At 51.9% G+C, this 18,573-nt stretch overlaps 1 protein-coding gene across 4 annotated transcripts in view; it reads left to right on the top strand.

The window, feature by feature from the left end:
- HIP1 (huntingtin interacting protein 1) overlaps window positions 1–18,573 on the top strand; it is a 135,409-nt gene that overhangs the window by 102,106 nt on the left and 14,730 nt on the right. For 3 of the 4 annotated variants that reach the window (XR_011485276.1, XM_070460233.1, XM_070460235.1), the window contains exons 8-22: window positions 2,864–3,004; window positions 4,499–4,556; window positions 7,596–7,671; window positions 7,764–7,901; window positions 8,679–8,779; window positions 9,633–9,705; window positions 10,327–10,510; window positions 11,009–11,097; window positions 11,470–11,586; window positions 12,848–12,949; window positions 13,381–13,524; window positions 13,961–14,096; window positions 16,195–16,281; window positions 16,480–16,587; window positions 16,666–16,802. Coding sequence is in view for 3 of the 4 variants with exons in the window: in XM_070460233.1 (XP_070316334.1) it covers window positions 2,864–3,004; window positions 4,499–4,556; window positions 7,596–7,671; window positions 7,764–7,901; window positions 8,679–8,779; window positions 9,633–9,705; window positions 10,327–10,510; window positions 11,009–11,097; window positions 11,470–11,586; window positions 12,848–12,949; window positions 13,381–13,524; window positions 13,961–14,096; window positions 16,195–16,281; window positions 16,480–16,587; window positions 16,666–16,802 (1,691 nt within the window). In the remaining variant the exon portion in view is untranslated. The remainder of the gene's footprint in view (window positions 1–2,863; window positions 3,005–4,498; window positions 4,557–7,595; window positions 7,672–7,763; window positions 7,902–8,678; window positions 8,780–9,632; window positions 9,706–10,326; window positions 10,511–11,008; window positions 11,098–11,469; window positions 11,587–12,847; window positions 12,950–13,380; window positions 13,525–13,960; window positions 14,097–16,194; window positions 16,282–16,479; window positions 16,588–16,665; window positions 16,803–18,573) is intronic. The other variant, XM_070460234.1, reaches the window with a different exon arrangement.

The following is an 18,573-nucleotide window of genomic DNA, read 5'->3' as shown; positions in this document are numbered from 1 at the left end:
GTCTACACATCTCCCCACCCCACTTCTGTCCTCATTCACCTCTTGGTGGTGGTGGTTTAGTCACTAAATCATGTGACCCTATGGACTGTAGCCCACCAGGCTCTTCTATCCATGGGGATTGTCCAGGCAAGAATACTGGAGTGGGTTGCCATTGCCTTCTTCAGGGGATCTTCCTGACTCAGAGCTCAAACCCGTATCTCCTGCATTGGTAGGCAGGTTCTTTACCGACTGAGCCACCAGGGAAAAGCCCAGAAACTGAGAGAAATGGTATCAGAAGTCTATCCAGCTTCTACGTCTTATTCTGTGACCTTGTAAGGTTTGGATCAGAACCTTCAGAAGGGGTGCCCCAGGTTTTCAACTGCTGTGTAGTCCCTGGACCAGCAGTATCTGCATCACTTGAGAATGTATTAGAAGCACACGTTCTCAAATCCCACCCCAAATCTTCTGAATGAGAATCTCTGGGGGGTGGGACCCAGTCCTCTATTTTAACGAACTCCCCAAGTCTGCACTGTCCAGTATGGTAGCCAATAGCCATCTGTGACTATTTAAATTAATTACGATTAAATAACATTTAAAGGTCAGGGCCTCCGTCTCACTCATCATAGTGCAGGCGCTCTGCAGACACACGTGGTTGGCAGTGTTGGACAGCGCCCTTCCATCGCCGCAGAATTCTCCTGGAGTGATCCTTACTCCAGGGGATGCTGATACATGTTACAGTTTGAGAAGCACCGAGTTAGAAAATACAGTTCCCACCCTGGCTGCTTATTAGAATCACCTGGGGGGTGCTTTTGAACCCCACTAATGCCCCAGCCTCGCATGCGTGCATGTGTGCTCAATCCTCTCCGACTCTGTGTGACCCCATGGACTGTAGCCCGCCAGGCTCCTCTATCCACGGGATTTCCCAGGCAAGGATACTAGAGCCGGTTGCCATTTCCTTCTCCAGAGGGATCTTCCCAACCCAGGAATCGAACCCTGTCTCCTGCATTGGCAGGCAGATTCTTTATGGCTGAGCCACCGGGGAAGCCTCGCCCCCGCCTTACCCTAGACCAATTAAAACAGAAGCAGGGATGAAGGAGCTGCAGGCAGACATGAGTCGTCTTTGCGTTTCCCTGGGTGATTCTAATCAGTCTCCAAGCCAACCCGAAGAACCGCTGCAAGTTGCTATGCCAGTTATAGGACATTCTCATTTAATCGTTACAAGACCTCGTTATAAGACCCTTATGAGGGATGTGCCGTTAGAACCATCTGCATCTCACGGAAGAGCGCCTGGAGGCACCGAGAGGTTGAGTAACTTTGCCCCCAGTCACACCACTCTGGATGTTACTAGATGCCAAGGAGCATTCCTGGAAAGCAGCAAACCGGCCGGGAGATGGAGTAGCCTGGGATTCCCTGCCAGAGTGGAGCCTAGGGAAGCCAGGACACTTGGGGATGGCCGCCTCGCAGTGACAGCTGCTTCTAATTTGTGTCAAGAAGAAAAGCTGCCGTTTAATTAGAACTGTTTGGGATTTTTTTTTTTTCAGTTGCCAGACTTAAGCCCGTTAACGGGGATTAGTGTGGCCGGGGAAGGTCGAGCACAGTGGCTCTGGGCTTTCCTCCGGGACCGTCCCATGCGCTGAGGGCCTGTGGGGGGAAGTCTCTCAGTGCTGGCCACATGCAGAATCTCCGGAGCTGGAGGCCAGCCACTGCAGGGAGATCAGCCTGGCCAGCAGTGTGCGCTGAGGGTCCACGGCCAGGCATCTAGTTGCTTGGTTTAGGAGCAAGGGGCAGGGGGTGGGCATGGAGGGGTCCATGGGAGCGTCTTGCCCTCTGGAGCCCGGGAGAGTAGAGGTCGGTTCACCCACTCCCCCCAAGGACCTCCGTCAGCCTTGATCCTGTTGGTTCACCCTCCTCCTGGCTCCTTGCCCAGTGTCCTCGAAGCCTCTCCGGTTGTCCACCCGAGGTTCCTGCACATCATCCTGTCTGGTGTTCCAAGAACACTGGGACAAACCACCAGGAACCCAGGCTGAATTATCTGCTCCTTCGTGTTCTGATCAACATGTGATATTTTCCCCACATGCTTTCTGTTGTCACCCCCAGATTGGGTGTTTCTTAGGGTCAAGGTCACCATGAGACCCAGCTCATGCCTGAGACGGAAGGCTGGGTGGAGCTATGTGAACAGCCCGTTCCAATCCTGAAATTCTGATTACCCGTAAAACTGAGAGCTTCTCTTGAACAAGAATTCACCTCCCACATTAGACCAGAAACCTACCAGCTGACGTGTTCTTTCTGCCAATGGGAGGCCGAGAGTGTAAAACTCCTCAGACTGGAAGGAGGCATTTGGGGCACTTCCCTACAAATCCCTTCTTTCCTGGGCTCCCACTTTGCTGTACACGACATAGAACCAGTTTATTTCACTGGTTTGTGACACAGGGAGCCTGTTGACTGACGGGGGCACAGCCTCCTAGTCTAGTCGCTGGCCCCCGGGGCTCTGGCTTTTAACTCAGCATCTCTCAAGCAAAACTACTTCTTGGCTTTGTGACCGCCTTCAAGTTGCTTACCTCTGATTTCCTCTCCTGTATAACGGGGATGCTTTTAGCTACCCCGTAGGAGTGTTGAATGGAGGAGGAAACCACCCACTCCGGTATTCTTGCCTGGGAAATCCCATGGCCCCAGGAGCCTGGTGGGCTACACTCCATGGGGTCACGAAGAGTCGGACATGCCTGAGCACAGCGCAGAGGAGTGCTGAAAGGGTTAAACACATTATAACGTGAGACCATGGTTGCACAGAACAGGTCCTCCGGTGCTGGACACTTGCCCTCTGCCCTCTGAGAAGGTGGCCTCCCGTTCCCCAGCTCTGCTCACGTCTCCCCTTCCTGTCCCCTAGTGTTCAACTCCCTGGACATGTCCCGCTCCGTGTCGGTGACCACAGCCGGGCAGTGCCGCCTCGCCCCGCTCATCCAGGTCATCTTGGATTGCAGCCACCTCTATGATTACGCTGTCAAGCTTCTCTTCAAGCTCCATTCCTGTGAGTATTCCGGGCTTGATCACTGGAAGCTTCTGGCCGCGAGGCCGTCCCTGGAAAGAGGCAGCTCCCCGCTGGCGCCCTTGACTTTCTGCTCCTATTCCAGAAGGCCCTGGAGCTCCCAGCCATCTTGATAATAAAAGATCAGGGCCAGGCCTTGCTGTATGCAGGGACGCACCCAGCCGGCTCTAGCGGTGACCCAGGATGGCCCTGCCTGCCCCCTCCAGGCTGCCACGTTGTTCGTGAACCGACAGTGATCCGTTATTATTCACTGAAGTCCATGCTTTATGCACATGGCCACTTTATGCCTATTGCCCTTTTCCTGTCCCAAGATCCCATCCGGGTCACGGTGTTACATTCAGTCATCGGGTATCCCTGGGCTCCTCTCGGCTCTGAGTTTCCTTGGACTTGCCTTGTCTGTGATGGCTTTGACAGTTGCTGTTTTTTTGTTAATTTTTTTCTCCACTTTATTTTTGGGTGTGCTGGGTCTCCGTTGTTGCACGGGGGCTTTCTCTCGTTGCGGTGCCCGGGCTTCTCGTTGGGGTGGCTTGTCTTGCTACAGAGCACAGGCTGTAGGTTCAAGGGCTCAGTAGTCGTGGCTCACTGCAGCAACTAAGTCCGAAATCGTCCCAGACCAGGGATCGCATCCGTGTCTGCCCCTTGCACTGGCATGTGCATTCTTCACCACTGGACCACCAGGGAGGTCTTCAAGGAGTCCTGGCCGGATACCTCAGAGGATGCTCCTTATTTGAGTTTGTCTCATGTTTTTGTCACCACTAGACTTCTTGGGTTCTTAGGAGAAAGATTGCTGAGGGAGAGTGCTATTGTCATCACTGTAAACTTTTGCTCCTTTGAATTACTATACTTTATATGTATACTCCCTGTGTATACCGAATGACAATATCACATTCAAAAATTACTAAAATTGAAATGTAAGACATCTATAGCTGAACTGCACAGAACTGTACAATCTGGGAGGTGAGCAGTCCCCACTCTGCCAGGGAGGAGGCTGGCCCTAAAAGGCTGCTGCTTATCCAGCATCGTAGAGTCAGCAGTGACCGAGCCAGTGCTAGACTGGATCCTGTGGGTTTCAGTCCTATGGTGTTTGGCACCCCCCGGCAGGCTCTCTGGGTCTCTCCCAGACTCACGTCTGCACAAGGCCTCACCCAGGGCATCCAGTGTACACAACCCCTGGGAGAGAGCCCCCCTCTAGGGCCTGCCCTGGTCCACCCTGCGGCTGCAGTCAGGGACACAACTTCCAGCCCTCTGTGCCCAGGGAGCTTGCACTCCAGGAGCTGACAGAAGGAAAGTTGGCTGATAAGCGCCCCCAGAGTCCTTGCTGGCCCCAACTGGTCCCAAGAGGTTATTAGTTCCCGGGCAGCTCTAGGTCAAGAATGCCTTCCCCTGGGCTGACCACTGGCCCCTTCCCTCCCCAGAGGGAGGCCCCCTGCCCCCTGCCCCTTTTCTTCCCTCTTACTCTTTTCTGATTCCTTCCAGGTCTCCCAGCTGACACCCTGCAAGGCCACCGGGACCGCTTCCTGGAGCAGTTCACCAAGTAAGCGGCTTGAGTGACAGAAAAGAAGCGAATCTAAAAGTGCTGTAAACTCAACCCATCCTTGCAGGAGCACTTGATTTAGTATTATTTTATATTTTATTTTTGGGCCGCACCGTGCGGCAGGCATGTGGGATTTAGTTCCCCAACCAGGGATCAAACCCACACCCCCTGCCTTAGAAGCGTGGAATCTTAACCACTTAACCACCAGGGAAGTTCCAGGAGCACTTGCTTTTAAATCATCGAGGGATGAGGGTACCTGCTTTATTGCTTTAAAGGCTTACGAAAAGAAGGTGTGGGCAAAACTACCAATGACTGGGGAAGCAATCAGTTCTCTAATAAATCTCATAGAGGAAGGTGACTCCATTCATTCATTCATTCATTGCCTCCGTTATGCCCAGGACTTCATCCTCTTCTCTTTTTCTTTCCCTAAGTTCTCTTGGTCTCATGCCATGTACATGCTGACAGCTCCAAGAAATGTACCTCCAGCCAGACCTCACCTCTGAATGCCAGTTGTCTGTCTGACATCTCTACACCAAATTTGGGCTTCCCTGAGAGCTCAGTTGGTTAAGAATCTGCCTGCAATGCAGGAGACCCCAGTTCTATTCCTAGGTTGGGAAGATCTGCTGGAGAAGGGATAGGCTACCCACTCCAGGATTCTTGGGCTTCCCTTGTGGCTGGCTCAGTTGGTAAAGAATTCGCCTGCAATGTGGGAGACCTGGGTTTGATCCCTGGGTTGGGAAGATCCCCTGGAGAAGGGAAAGGCTACCCACTCCAGTATTCTGGCCTGGAGAATTCCACGGACTATATTCATGGGGTCCCAAAGAGTTGGACACGACTGAGTGACTTTCACTTTTTATGCCAAATTTACATCTCAAGCTGAACTCTAGGCTTTCTTCCAAAAACGTTTTCTTCCCAGTCTTTTTTTTTTTTCCTTCCAGTCTTTTTTATCTCAGTAAATACTGCCCACCATCCGCTTAAGAGAGAGATCTGGAACTCACCATTCTCCTCATTCCCCACATTTAATCCATTAGCGAGTTCGGATGACACTTGGTTTATCTACAAACAGATCTTGGCTCTAGTTCTGCCTCCCACCTTGTCTGCATCTTTTGCTGTCTACCAGGACCCTCCAGTATGGACAGAGTGCTCTGCTCCTCTCCCCTGCAGTCCCATCCCCACCCAGCGGTAAAAACGTAAACCCCTTGCTCACAACCTTTCAGTGGCTTCTGATAACGATGAAAACCAAATCCAAGCTCCTCTCTGTGGTCTGCAAGGTCCTGGCATGATCTGGCCTCAGCCCGTGGTTTCTAATCTCTTCTCCAGTGCTCAACATGTTTCAGCCACACTTTGTGGGGCCCTGTTCTAGTTCCTGAAACATACCCAGAGCTCAGAGGCTTAGCCCTTGCTATTCCCCCTCCTCAAGACACTGTTCTTCCAGCCTGGCCAGCTCCATCCAGGTCATCTTCAGTCACCTCCACACAAAGGAACTCTCTAGCCACCTTATTTAAGTGGAGTCTTTCCCCCCATCTCCTGTTCCTCCAGCTCTACCCCACCTCCCCACCCACCCACCCTCATATTCTCCATCACAGCACCTTGTGTATTTCCTTTCTAGTTCTAAGAATTACCTTATTTTTGTTTGACTGTCTTGCCTGTAATTGTATCTCTAGCACCTGAATTTATAAGAATTCCTTAAGACTGTAGTGTTCAGGCAATGTTTGAATCAATTCAGGAATTAATCAGCCCGCTCTCTAGTCTAGAAGAGGAAGAGCTTGTCTGACAGAGGGACAAATTATTCTGGCGCATTTGGGGAAGAAAACTGGTGATGAGATGAAAAGTCCGGTTCATCTTTCAATTAAGCTTGCCCAAGAAGAGGGGCTGGAATGGAAGAGAGAGAGGAGGATGAAGGAGCCAGAAAGGACATTCGTGTGATTGTTTTCCTTGTTAATTTCTTCATTCTTGACTGCAGGAAAAGCATCACCCCCAGAACCCAAGCCCAGGCTTCTCTTGCTGGTTGCTGAGTAGCAATCAGAGGGCAAGTTCAGAGTTGTGCTAACCACCCGGGTTCCTTATTCTGTTTGAAAAGCCTTGTATGTTTATGCTATAAAAAATGACTTATTAAATCCCAGGAGACAGGCCCTGGGGCCGATTTCCTGGAATGTTAAATTCCAGTAGCTTAGGAAAGCAGGAGCCTATTACTGTTGGCTCCAGCCCAGAAAGCGGGGGATGTGTGGTCAGGTGATTCAATTTCCCTTCATTCTTCGAGCTAATGAAAGCATCACCTTCTCTTTCTCGGACACAGCAGCTGAGACCTCAGTGTCCCCAAGTTCGGGGAAAGCAGCAGTGAGGTCACAGGGACAGTCCTAACCTTGGGGTCTGATGGGCTGTCCTGAGACCCCAGGAGTTTCGTTTATTGGGCTGAGCAGGAGGAAATTCGGTGCTGCAGAGAGAGGGCTGATATCAGTAACCCCCTTTCATCTCAGAAGTATGTCTGGTGCTCTTGGCCTTTGATGCTTAGATGCAAAATAGAGACTTGAGGATGAGAAAAAATTGGAGTTTCTTCATTCCCATATCCATCCAAGATGATTGTTGTTGTTTTAGTCACCTAAGTTGTGTCCGACTCTTTTGCAACCCCACGGACTGTAGCCCGCCAGTCTCTGTCCGTGGGATTCTTCCAGGAAAGAATACTGGAGTGGGTTGTCATTTCCATCTCCGGGGGATCTTCCCTATCCAGGGATTAAACCTGCATCTCGTACACTGCCAGGTGGATTCTTTACCTCTGAGCCACCTGGGAAGTCTGTAGTCCATGGAGTCGCAAAAAGTCGGCCACGACTTAGCAACTAAACACCACCAACATTGCTCACCCCCAGATCAGTGAGGGCTGGCAATACATAATGTCTCCTGGCAGCGTCATAATCGCACCATGGAGGCCATCTCCTTGGCAGCCTGTGCCCTGGGGCTGGGCGGGCAGTAGGAAAGCAGGGTGTCCCCTCCCCGGGGCTACTGAAAGCCCCCAGCAGCCTTCTGACCTCTCTCCACCCCTAGGTTGAAAGATTTCTTCTACCGCTCCAGCAACCTGCAGTACTTCAAGCGGCTCATTCAGATCCCTCAACTGCCAGAGGTAAGCGTGCCAGGGAACTGCGGGGCCCAGGGGGGCCTGTCCTCGAGGCTAGCAGGCGGGCAGGGTTCGAGAAGTGCGTCTTCCCTCTTCAGAACCCACCCAATTTCCTACGAGCCTCCGCCCTGTCAGAACACGTCAGCCCCGTGGTGGTGATCCCAGCCGAGGCGTCGTCCCCCGACAGCGAGCCCGTCTTAGAGAAGGATGACGTGGGCATGGACGCCTCCCAGCAGGTGAGGACCTCATAGGAGGAAGCTCAGTCAGCCCTTCCCAGTGCCCCCGGGTGCAGGAGGGCAGGCGGGAGGACCATGGCCAGGTGCGGCCACCTTCTTATTTGTTCATTTATTTGACTGCACTGGGTCTTTTTTTTTTTTTACATTTATTTATGGCTGTGCTGAGTCTTCACTGCTGTGTAGGCTGTCACTTCGAAGAGTGGGGGCTACTTACTCTTCGTTGCGGTGCAGGAGCTTCTCTTGTTGCAGAGCGCCGGCTCTAGGGCACGTGGACCCAGTAATTGCCATTCTTGAGCCCTGGAGCCCTTGCTCAGTAGTTGTAGCACACAGGCTTCATTGCTCCGAGGCATGTGGTCTCTTTCCGGAACCTGCCATCGAACCTGTGTCTCCTGCGTTGGCAAGTGGATTCTTTACCACCGGGCCCCCAGGGAAGCCCCTGCACCTGGTCTTCACTGTGTCACACGAGATCTTTTTAGTTTGGCATTGGGGATCTTTGGTTGAGGCATGTGGGATCTGGTTCCCTGACCAGGGATCAAACCTGGGCCCCCCCTTGCACTGGGAGCAGAGTCTTAGCTCCTGGACCACCAGAGACGTTCTGCAGCCACATTCTAACCCAAGCACTGACCTAGAGAGATCATGCTGCCCTGCGATCCCTAGGAGGCGCTGTAATCAGATTTGAACCAGATTAAGAAAGCATCTGTTCCCCGGTGTGGCTGTTGAGACCCACACAGACCCCTCTGGGTCTCTAACCTTGTCCTCACTCCTCTCTGGTCGCAGCAGAATTCATTTGACAGCAAGTTCGATGACATCTTCGGCAGCTCCTCCAGCAGCGATCCTTTCAATTTCAACAGTCAGAATGGCGTGAACAAGGACGAGAAGTGAGTCCAGGCTGCGGGGTTAAAGCAGATGATGTGGGCGCTATGTTAAGCCAAGAGCTCACTCACCACACCCAACCAGAGAGGAATTCTTGGGCTTCCCAGATAAATGTCTTGACCTTCGAGTTGTTTAGTCACTAAGTCGTGTCCGACTCTTTTGCAACCCCGTGAACTGGGGCCTGCCAGACTCCTCTGTCCATGGGATTTTTCAGATGAAAGTACTGGAGTGGGTAGCCATTCATTTCTCCAGGGAATCTTCCCAGCCCAGGGATTGAACCCACTGGTAGGTGGATTTCTTACTGCTGAAGCACCTGGGAAGTCCTAACCTTTGAATACTGCTGCTGCTGCTAAGTCTCTTCAGTCGTGTCCGACTCTGCGCGACCCCATAGATGGCAGCCCACCAGGCTCCCCCATCCTTGGGATTCTCCAGGCAAAAACACTGGAGTGGGTTGTCATTTCCTTCTCCAGTGCAGGAAAGTGAAAAGTGAAAGGGAAGTCACTCAGTCGTGTCCTACTCTTAACGACCCCATGGACTGCAGCCCACCAGGCTCCTCCATCCATGGGGTTTTCCAGGCAAGAGTACTGGAGTGGGGTGCCATTGCCTTCTCCAAACCTTAGAATACTGACCCCTTTCAAGTCCTAGAGGAGTAGCCAATGAAACTGAGATTGCTGTGGGCCCGTGGGTGGTAGATTAGCATCTGGAGACACTGCAGGTCTTAGAGGTTAACTTACAGGATTTCAAAGAATTGTTCCCAAAGGAACATCGGCTTTTAACCTCCTCCCTGGGTCTCCCAGCTCGCATTTCAAAGGAGAGAGAAGCACAGTGGAAGCAAACTTGCTCTTCTTCTCTTCCTAGGGATCAGTTAATTGATCAGCTGTTCGGAGAGACCAGAGAACTGAAAGCTCAGCTGGAAAACATGAAGACTGAGGTATGAGTTGGGCTCTGATCCACCTCTGGGCTTCACCAGAACATGACAGCTTTTAATATTAAATTCTCATCACATCCATCCTTGTTGAGCCACATCTTAATGGAAGGTCAATTAGTAGAAATGCCAAAGCCAGAGGACCAGGTTATCGTGTATTTCCAGTGCACTTACCCTTGCAAGCAGCATTTAAGTCACACTCCGGGGGCCCTGTGATACTCGGAGAGAATCATGACCACCAGCTGGCTATGAAGCTGTGCAGTGAGATACCTATTCTTGTCACTTGGTGTTGAGAAGGTTTGGCTTGTAGCTTTGCTGGCTGTTTGCAGTATCTGCTGCTGACTCATAGCTGGTCAGATCCTTTACCTGGGACCAGCAAGCGTTCTCCCCTGCCTCATCCTGGGCCCATCACTGCCCCCAGGTCCCTCTAACAGGACCGGAACTCCCCTGCCCTCACCCCCTGTTGGTGGGTAGCTGGCTTGTAGTGAGCTCCACTCTTTGCGAGGCCTTGGGAGTGAGCTCGTTGGGAAACCCCAGGTGTTTATCCAGTTGGCACTGGAGACGTGATAGGTGGGACCCCCCCTCGTCCCACCCAGCGCTCTCACCATCCCCGGGCCCTCCCCACAGAGCCAGCGGGCCGTGCTGCAGCTCAAGGGCCGCGCCAGCGAGCTGGAGGCCGAGCTGGCTGAACAGCAGCACCTGCGGCAGCAGGCGGCCGACGAGAGCGAGTTCCTCCGGGCCGAGCTGGACGAGCTCAAGAAGAAACGCGAGGACACGGAGAAGGCTCAGCGGAGCCTGACGGAGATCGAGAGTGAGGCGCTGTCACTGGGGCGGGCGTGCGGGTGGGGCCGGGGAGGGCGGCGCCCCGCCAGCCCTGGAATGCAGGCTGAGGCTGGGCACCAGCGTCCCTGTCTGTCCAGAGGGGCTGTCGTGAGCGTTGGCATCAGCGGTTAGGAGGGTGGGTTGGAGTTCCCCATGAGGCCCTGCTGGGAACACAGAGATGGGGAGACAGAGGGTGACAAAAGAGAAAGAGCTTATGAAAAATCATGGCGTAGAAGCCAGTAACACTGATTTAAACATGCCAAGTTTGGAATGCTCAAGGGGCATGAATCAATGGAGGGATTTGAATCAGGTGATTCTTCGTTAAAGCAGACTTGCCAGAGGACTTTAAGTAAGACTTTTCTGGGAGAAGGAGGTGTAGATGCTTGTGGAAAGGCAAGATGGTCTTCTAGGGGCTCTGGCTTATCAGAAGAAGAGCAGAGGGTGCCCTGCCAGTGCAGACCCCTCACCTTGGTCCTCGACAATTCAGGGAAAGCCCAAGCCAATGAGCAGCGCTACAGCAAGCTGAAGGAGAAGTACAATGAGCTGGTGCAGAACCACGCCGACCTGCTGCGGAAGGTAGGACCCTCGCCGCCGCCAGCAGCCTGTCCCACGTGCCCAGGGCCCCCTGCCCAGGGGAGATGCCGACCCAGGCTGTGTGGCTTCTCCAGGGCCAGTGTCCCCACCATTTCTTGGAAACTAGAGCTCCCTGGCTCTCATATTCTCAAGCTCCATCTTAGGTACCTGCCCTACTTGTGATAGCCTCCATCTTTATCATCTTTGCAAGACTTGAGAGTCGAGCATCTGAAGGCAACAGCTTCCTCTGGGTGGAAGCGATGTCTGTGTCCATCTTTAGGGCACTCTCAGTCTGAATGCCGTCCTTTGTTCTACAAGGAGGGTGGCCTTTCAGCCGGAGATAAGTTAGTTTGAGACACCGTTCTTCTCTTGCAGAATGCGGAGGTGACCAAACAGGTGTCAGTGGCCAGACAAGCCCAGGTGGATTTGGAACGGGAGAAAAAAGAGCTGGAGGATTCTTTTCAGCGCATCAGTGACCAGGCCCAGCGAAAGGTGAGTGGAAGGAGAAGTGGGTGGGAATCGAAGGGAGCTGTCCATTCGAGATAGAGGGGGCTTTGAGTGCTGCACCGAATAGAGCGCCTTGTCTTCACGGGCAGGTCTGCAGGGTGGATGGCAAGGGGCCCTAGGGGGCAGGACATGATTACTCATGTGAAAGCTGTTAAGGGCATGATGTGATGAAAGGTCTGAAGTTGAGTAGGGCTCATCAGCTAAGATGAATCTCGAGGAGGTTTTGAAGTGGAAGCAGGTGGATGTCAGAGAGAGAGGATCGGCATTTACAAAGACCCACAGCCAGGAGTTGTCTGCAGCCATGCCTTGGGGTGGAGTTGGCATTAGGCGGCAGGTCCCGTTGGCATAAGAGATGGTGGGTGGATAAAACAGAGTGCCTTCCGCTTAGGAGCAGGGGCTTTCACACTTTTCTGTGTCCCAAAGTAAAAATAGCATCTAATGGAGGACTTTCCTGGCAGTCCAGTGGTTAACTCTGTGCTTCCCGTTCAGGGGGCACACATTCCATCCCTGGTTGGGGTGCTACGATCCCACATGCTGCATGGTATGGTGAAAAAGTTAAAAAAAAAAAATAATGAAAATCAAAGTTTCACAGAGCAATACTTTATCTTATTATGTGGATGCATGTGGGTTATTTTTTGGCTGTGTTTATTGCATTTTAAAAAAGATGTTTGCTATGAATTCTTACTCATGGGTCACAACCTGCTCTTTGAAAAAAACACCACTTAGAAATCAAAGAATGGGGATTGCTTCAAGATGGTGAGATAGAGTGAGTCAGCAGAATACCTACCAGGTGTTGGGATGCCTAAATTAAAAATCTGGTTCTGCTTTAATTAGTGTTATTTATGGGCTCAGGCTTGACATTCCAGTGTGGTGCTCAGTTGCTCAAGTATGTCCTGATTCTTTGGGACCCCATGCTTAAAGCTCCCCCTTGACATTTCCTGTAGCTGAAAGAAAAATTATTGGTTCATTCTGACCTTTCTTGCTTCTGTCTAAAAATTATACAGAGATTTCCCTGGCAGTCCAGTGGTTAAGACTCCACACTTCTGCAGGGGGCATGGGTTCAATCCCTGGTCAGGGAACTAAGATCCTGCATACCATGTGGCGTGGCCAAAATACAAAAAATAGTTTTTAAAAAAAACGGAGATTAAACAAATCTACATTTATAGCTTGGGAATTTTTTTTACATGTGTTTATCCCTTGAAGGCACCACCTAGATCACAGTACTCCTGTTTTTCTTCTCTTTCAGACTCAAGAACAGACAGAAGTACTAGAGAATTTGAAGCAAGAACTTGCCACCAGCAAACAGGAACTCCAGATTGTCCAAGGCAGCCTAGAAAATTCTGCCCAGGTGAGTGTCACCTGTCTTTCCCTTCCTCTTTCTCTTCCCCTTGGGCTTTGGTGTTGCTGTCAGCTAGGGCTTCCCAGGTGGTGCTAGAGGAAAAGATGACACAAGAAAGGCAGGTTTGATCCCTGGGTGGGAAGATCCCCTGGAAAGAGGGCATGACGACCCAGTATTCTTGCCTGGAAAATCCCGTGGACAGAGGAGCCTGGTGGGCTACAGTCCGTGGGGTCACAGAGAGTCGGACACGACTGAAGCCGACTTAGCACAGCATCCATCCCCACCAGCACGTGGCCCACCTGGTCCCATCCAGGATCAGTCTGCACTTGGGGATGCAGGTGGCAGATTCCTCGTGGCCCGGGGGTGGGTTTGGATCTCTGGGAAGGGGACAGTTTCATTCTCCCAGCAACTCCCTCCGGGCCACTCCATCCCCATCACAGTCGGAGGCAAAATGGACCGCCCAGATCACAGACCTGGAGAAGGACCGGGACAGCCTGATGAACGCCATGGCTTGTCGAGAGGAGGAGCTGTGCGCTCTTCGGAAGCAGCTGGAGTACACACAGCTCAAACTGTCTAGTGCACAGGCAAGTAACGGGTGCTCCAGGGGCAGATCAAGTCCAGTCTCACACCCATGGGCGTTGGGTTGTGGGTATTGGTGGAGGCAGGGGGGCTGTGAAAGGGAGTTTAGGGCCTTTGGCCAGATTGTGAAGGTGAATACTTGGCTAGCATAACTTCTGATGCCTCACACGCAGCAGATGAGAAGGGACCTGGCCCTCTCTCCCCAAGGGTGGAGGCTGGGCGGCCATGGTCCAGCGCCATAGCCTCCTGTGCTTGGCCGCACACGCCCGCGGACAAGGTTAAAGGCGTTTTCTCTGTGTCAAGCCGCGTGGCTTGGGCCTCATGAGCCGCAGCTTGAGCTAAGGTGCCGGGAATCCCAGCTGTGTCACCGGCGGATACTGGGTGGAGGCTCATTGGGGAGGTCTGTGGCCCACCCTCACCTCCCGGAACCATCATCTCTAGGAATCTATATGCCAGCTCGAGAAGGACCAACACAAGATGCTCCTGGCTGAGTCGAGGAGGGCTGCAGGGCAGGTGGTGCAGGAGGCCCTGAGGCTGTTGGAGGAGCCCACTCTCTCGAGCTGCGCTGGATCTGCAGGTGCCCCTCCCCTCGCCCAGCTCCTGGGCGTCAGCCCCGCCCCGATCCTCGTGTGACCCTGACTCAGGCTCCCAGCACAGCTGTGTGTTAGGATCGCCAGGGGACGCCTAGGCCCCACCCCCTAGGATCTGTAAAATGGGCAGCGTAGCAGCCTGCGGCCTGGCAGTAAGGCTTCCCACACCCCCAGCCACCTCCCTCAAGGTGGGACACCTACAGCCTTAGTCATGGATCACACCTGTGAAAAGTGGGCGCTGTGGCCTGCAAGCCCTTCTAAATGCCAGGAGGAGGAGGGACAGACAGCCCTGTGTGCCTCTGCGGAGAACAGTGTGGTCTCAATCCAGTCATGGCTGCCGTGAGCTTAGACAGGGAGGCATCTTCCTTAAGCACAGAGGGGCAGAAGCGATACCCTTCCCCCGCGCACCCCCAAGAGTCACAGGTGTGAGCAAGGGCCCGCTCCACCAGCCCCCAGAGTCCTCAGGGCATGCACTGGAGTCAGAGGGGGCCCCATCACGAGAGGATGGGGTGCACATTAGACGGAAGAGCATCCAGGCCCTGGGGGTTCTGGGAAGGCGTGGATAGCCATGAATAGATTCCAGCTTGTTTTGAAGCAGAGGGAACTTGTTGACAAGGTCCTGTGAGGTCCCGTTGAAGACAAGGCAGAAGGGAGGGAGCAAATGATGTTTAGTATCAACTAGAAAGGTCTCAATTCAGTGAAGTATTTCAGGAAAGACTAGGATATCTTGTTCAGCAGGGGACCCACCTGTAAGGAAACCCCACGGTTACAAAGGAAGGAACACGTGGGTACCTTGTTGACTGCAGAACTGCTAGGAGAGCAGGCAGCTGCGGGGGCTTCCGCAGGAGATGGTGTGAGCTGGGTTTTGAAAGAAGAGGAGAAACGTGAAGCCATGGAGAGGAAGAAAAGTGGGGAATAATAACCCGTAAGAACAGCCGACGTTGCGGCATGCGGGATCTTTAGTTGTGGCGTGTGAATTCTTAGTTGCAGCAACTAAAGATCCCTCAGGCTGCAGTGAAGATCAGAGATCCCGCGCGGCGCAACCAAATCAAAAACAAAAAGCAGGAACAGCTGCTTGCTCGCTATTGCGATGTGAAGGCACCATCCTCAGTGCTTTACATGCCTCGGCCCAGCGACCCTCACCGCGATGCCAGGGGATGTACTGTTATCCCTCCTTTGTCGGGTGATGAAGCAGGTGCACGTGACCTGAGAACACAGCCAGTAGTGCTAGAACCAGGGGCTGCAACACCTGTGCAGGGAGACGGGCAAGCCTGCACTTAACCTCTTACGCAATGCAGCCTCTGTGGTTCAGAGCACAAAGGTGCAGCATTGGGAATGACTGTGTTGTGGGCAGAGCATGAGTGTAGATTAGCCCCACAGAACCAGGGCTCTGAACTCAAGAGGAATGAGAATCCAAGAGCCTTTTTTGGTTGTTTAATTGAAGTATAGTTGATTAACAATGTTGAGTGTGGGCTTCCCAGGTGGCGCTAGTGGTAAGGAACCCATCTGCCACTGCAGGGACCGTTAAGAAACATGGGTTTGATCTGTGGGTCAGGAAGATACCCTGGAGGAGGAAATGGTAATCCACTCCAGTATTCTTGCCTGGAAAATCCTATGGACAGAGGAGCTTGGCGGGCTGCAGACCCTGGGGTTGCAGAGTTGGACACGGCTTAGTGACCGAACACGAAGTTTCAGGTGGACAGCATACTGAATCAGTTACACATACACCCTTTAAATATTTTTTTTTAAGATTCTTTTCCTATATAGGCCAATGCTTAGGGCCTTGAAAGACCTAACAGGAAGGCCTGGGGTAGATTCAATTGGCAGTGATAGGAAATGAGGGTCGGAAACGAGGCCCCGAGGGTTCTTGGCTAAAGGACCAGATAACTCCAAAGCAGAGCCTTTGAAGCTACAATGAGAGAATCACGTATCAGCATAGCCAATGACCTCTCCTCCCTCCCCACTCTCAGGGCAGCTCCTGCCTCCCACCGCCCGCCCCAAGGTCATCCGTGAGGCAGACTAACTAATGGGGATGCAGCGAGCTGTGACTGTGGCTCTGACTTCACCCTCTCTTCCCTCTCACAGATCACCTGCTGTCCAAGGTCAACTCCACTTCCAGCTGCATTGAGCAGCTGGAAAAATGCTGGAGCCAGTATCTGGTGTGCCCGGAAGGTAAGAGCTGCAGGATAAGGAGGGTATATTGCTAGCAGCAGCCAGGTGATGTTCAGAAACGTTGGAACATAGCAATGACGATCGGTTCCTTCGCCCCCAGAAAAGGAGTGTGTGTCCATCTTGCAAAGTGGGGAGGAAGGAGGGACAGAAGTGACACCCTCCAGCAGGACTGAGAAAGTTCCCTTTCAACTCCTGCAGATATCAGTGGGCTCCTTCACTCGGTAACACTCCTGGCCCACCTGACCAGTGACACCATCGTTCACGGCAGCGCCACCTGCCTTAGAGCCCCGCCGGAGTCGGCCGACTGTGAGTACCGGAGGGGAGGGGCCGCCCCAAACGCACAGGGAGCCAGGGGGACCTTTGAAAGTCGCCTTGCCTCTGCAGCTCTGATCGAGGCCTGTAAGCAGTATGGCAAGGAGACCCTCACCTATCTGTCTTTCCTGGAGGAAGAAAGAATCTTTGAGAATGCCGACAGCACAGCCATGAGGAACTGCCTCACCAGGATCACGGCCATTAGTGAAGTATGATCAGTATTATTTATTCCTACAGAAGGTAGTTCTTGGAGTGAGGGCTGGGGGCTTCCTTGGGAATCAGTGATGTTCTAAGCCAGTTCTTTCGGCACTTGAAACTTGATTTAAAGTAAGAGGACTGTAAAACTCGACCGCCTGATTGACTTTGCAGTTCTACCTAAGTCACTGACTATTAATGGAGGGTCTGCTGCGTGATCGTCACTGTGCACAGCAGTGTCAAAGACGAATGAGCACGGCTTTCCTGTTTTCAAGAGTTTTTATCTGGTTGGGCAGGTAACACCTGAAATGAAAACAATATATTCACGCACTGAGTGGTTAACACCCAACAAATGTTGAATTTATTGAATATGCATACGAGAGAGAGCAAAACAGCTAAAAAGAGAGCGATCAATTGGGGAAGGCAGGTTCCCATGGGGGAGAAGTGGGCAGTGAGATGGAGAACCTGAAATCTGTGGATGAAGGATGACCATGGTGAATGAGAAGCTGCTAACCTTTCCTTCTAGAGAGTGACATAGTCATAGGATTTTTTTTAATTTTTAAAAAATTTATTATTTATTTGTGACCGCACTGGGTTTGTTGGCGAGTAGGGGCTACTCTCTAGTTGCAGTACGTGAGCTTCTCATTGTAGTGGCATCTCGTGTTTTGGAACACGGGGTCTAGGGCACGTGGACTTCAGTAGTTGGAGCTCATGGGCTCAATAGTTGTGGTACACGGGCTTCATTGCCCCACAGCATGTGGGATCTTCCCAGACTAGGAATCAAGCCGGCATCTCCTGCCTTTGCGGGCGGATTCTGAACCACGGGCCCACTAGAGATGTCCCACACTATGATCATTCTTGTATATATCTCCTCATGCACACACATAAAGTTTCTGTATAAACCCAGGAATAGAATGACTAGGTCATAGAATGAATCTCCCACACAGAATGCCAAGTGAAAAAGTAAATCATAGAAAAATGCTTGCAGTATCAGTTCAGTCACTCAGTCATGTCCGACTCTTTGTGACCCCATGAACCACAGCACGCCAGGCCTCCCTGTCCATCACCAACTCCCAGAATCTACCCAAATCCATGTCCATTGAGTCAGTGATGCCATCCAACCATCTCATCCTCTGTCGTCCCCTCTCCTCCTGCCCTTTCCCAGCATCAGGGTGTTTTCAAATGAGTCAGCTCTTTGCATCAGGTGGCCAAAATATTGGAGTTTCAGTTTCAACATCAGTCCCTCCAGTGAACACCCAGGACTCATCTCCTTTAGGATGGACTGGTTGGATCTCCTTGCAGTCCAAGGGACTCTCAAGAGTCTTCTCTAACACCACAGTTCAAAAGCATTAGTTCTTTAAAATCTTTATCAAATCTTTAAGGAAGCACTCAGCTTTCTTTATAGTCCAACTCTCACGTTCATACATGACTACTGGAAAAACCATAGCCTTGACTAGATGGACCTTTGTGGACAAAGTAATGTCTCTGCTTTTTAATATGCTGTCTAGGTTGGTCATAACTTTCCTTCCGAGTAAGTGTCTTTTAATTTCATGGCTGTAATCACCATCTGCAGTGATTTTGGAGCCCTAAAAAATAAAGTCAACCACTGTTTCCCCATCTATTTCCCATGAAGTGATGGACCGGATGCCATGATCTTAGATTTCTGAATGTTGAGCTTTAAGCCAACTTTTTCACTCTTCTCTTTCACTTGCAGTATGGTTCCTTTTAAATAAAGACCAAAACATGCAGTCTTTAGTTTTGCAGCCATATCCAACTCTTTGCAAC

The sequence above is a fragment of the Odocoileus virginianus genome, chromosome 33 (assembly GCF_023699985.2).
Source record: "Odocoileus virginianus isolate 20LAN1187 ecotype Illinois chromosome 33, Ovbor_1.2, whole genome shotgun sequence".
NCBI classification, from domain to species: Eukaryota; Metazoa; Chordata; class Mammalia; order Artiodactyla; family Cervidae; genus Odocoileus; species Odocoileus virginianus.
The sequence above is the reverse complement of the archived record's forward strand: the minus strand, read 5'-3'. Positions and strand labels throughout refer to the sequence as shown.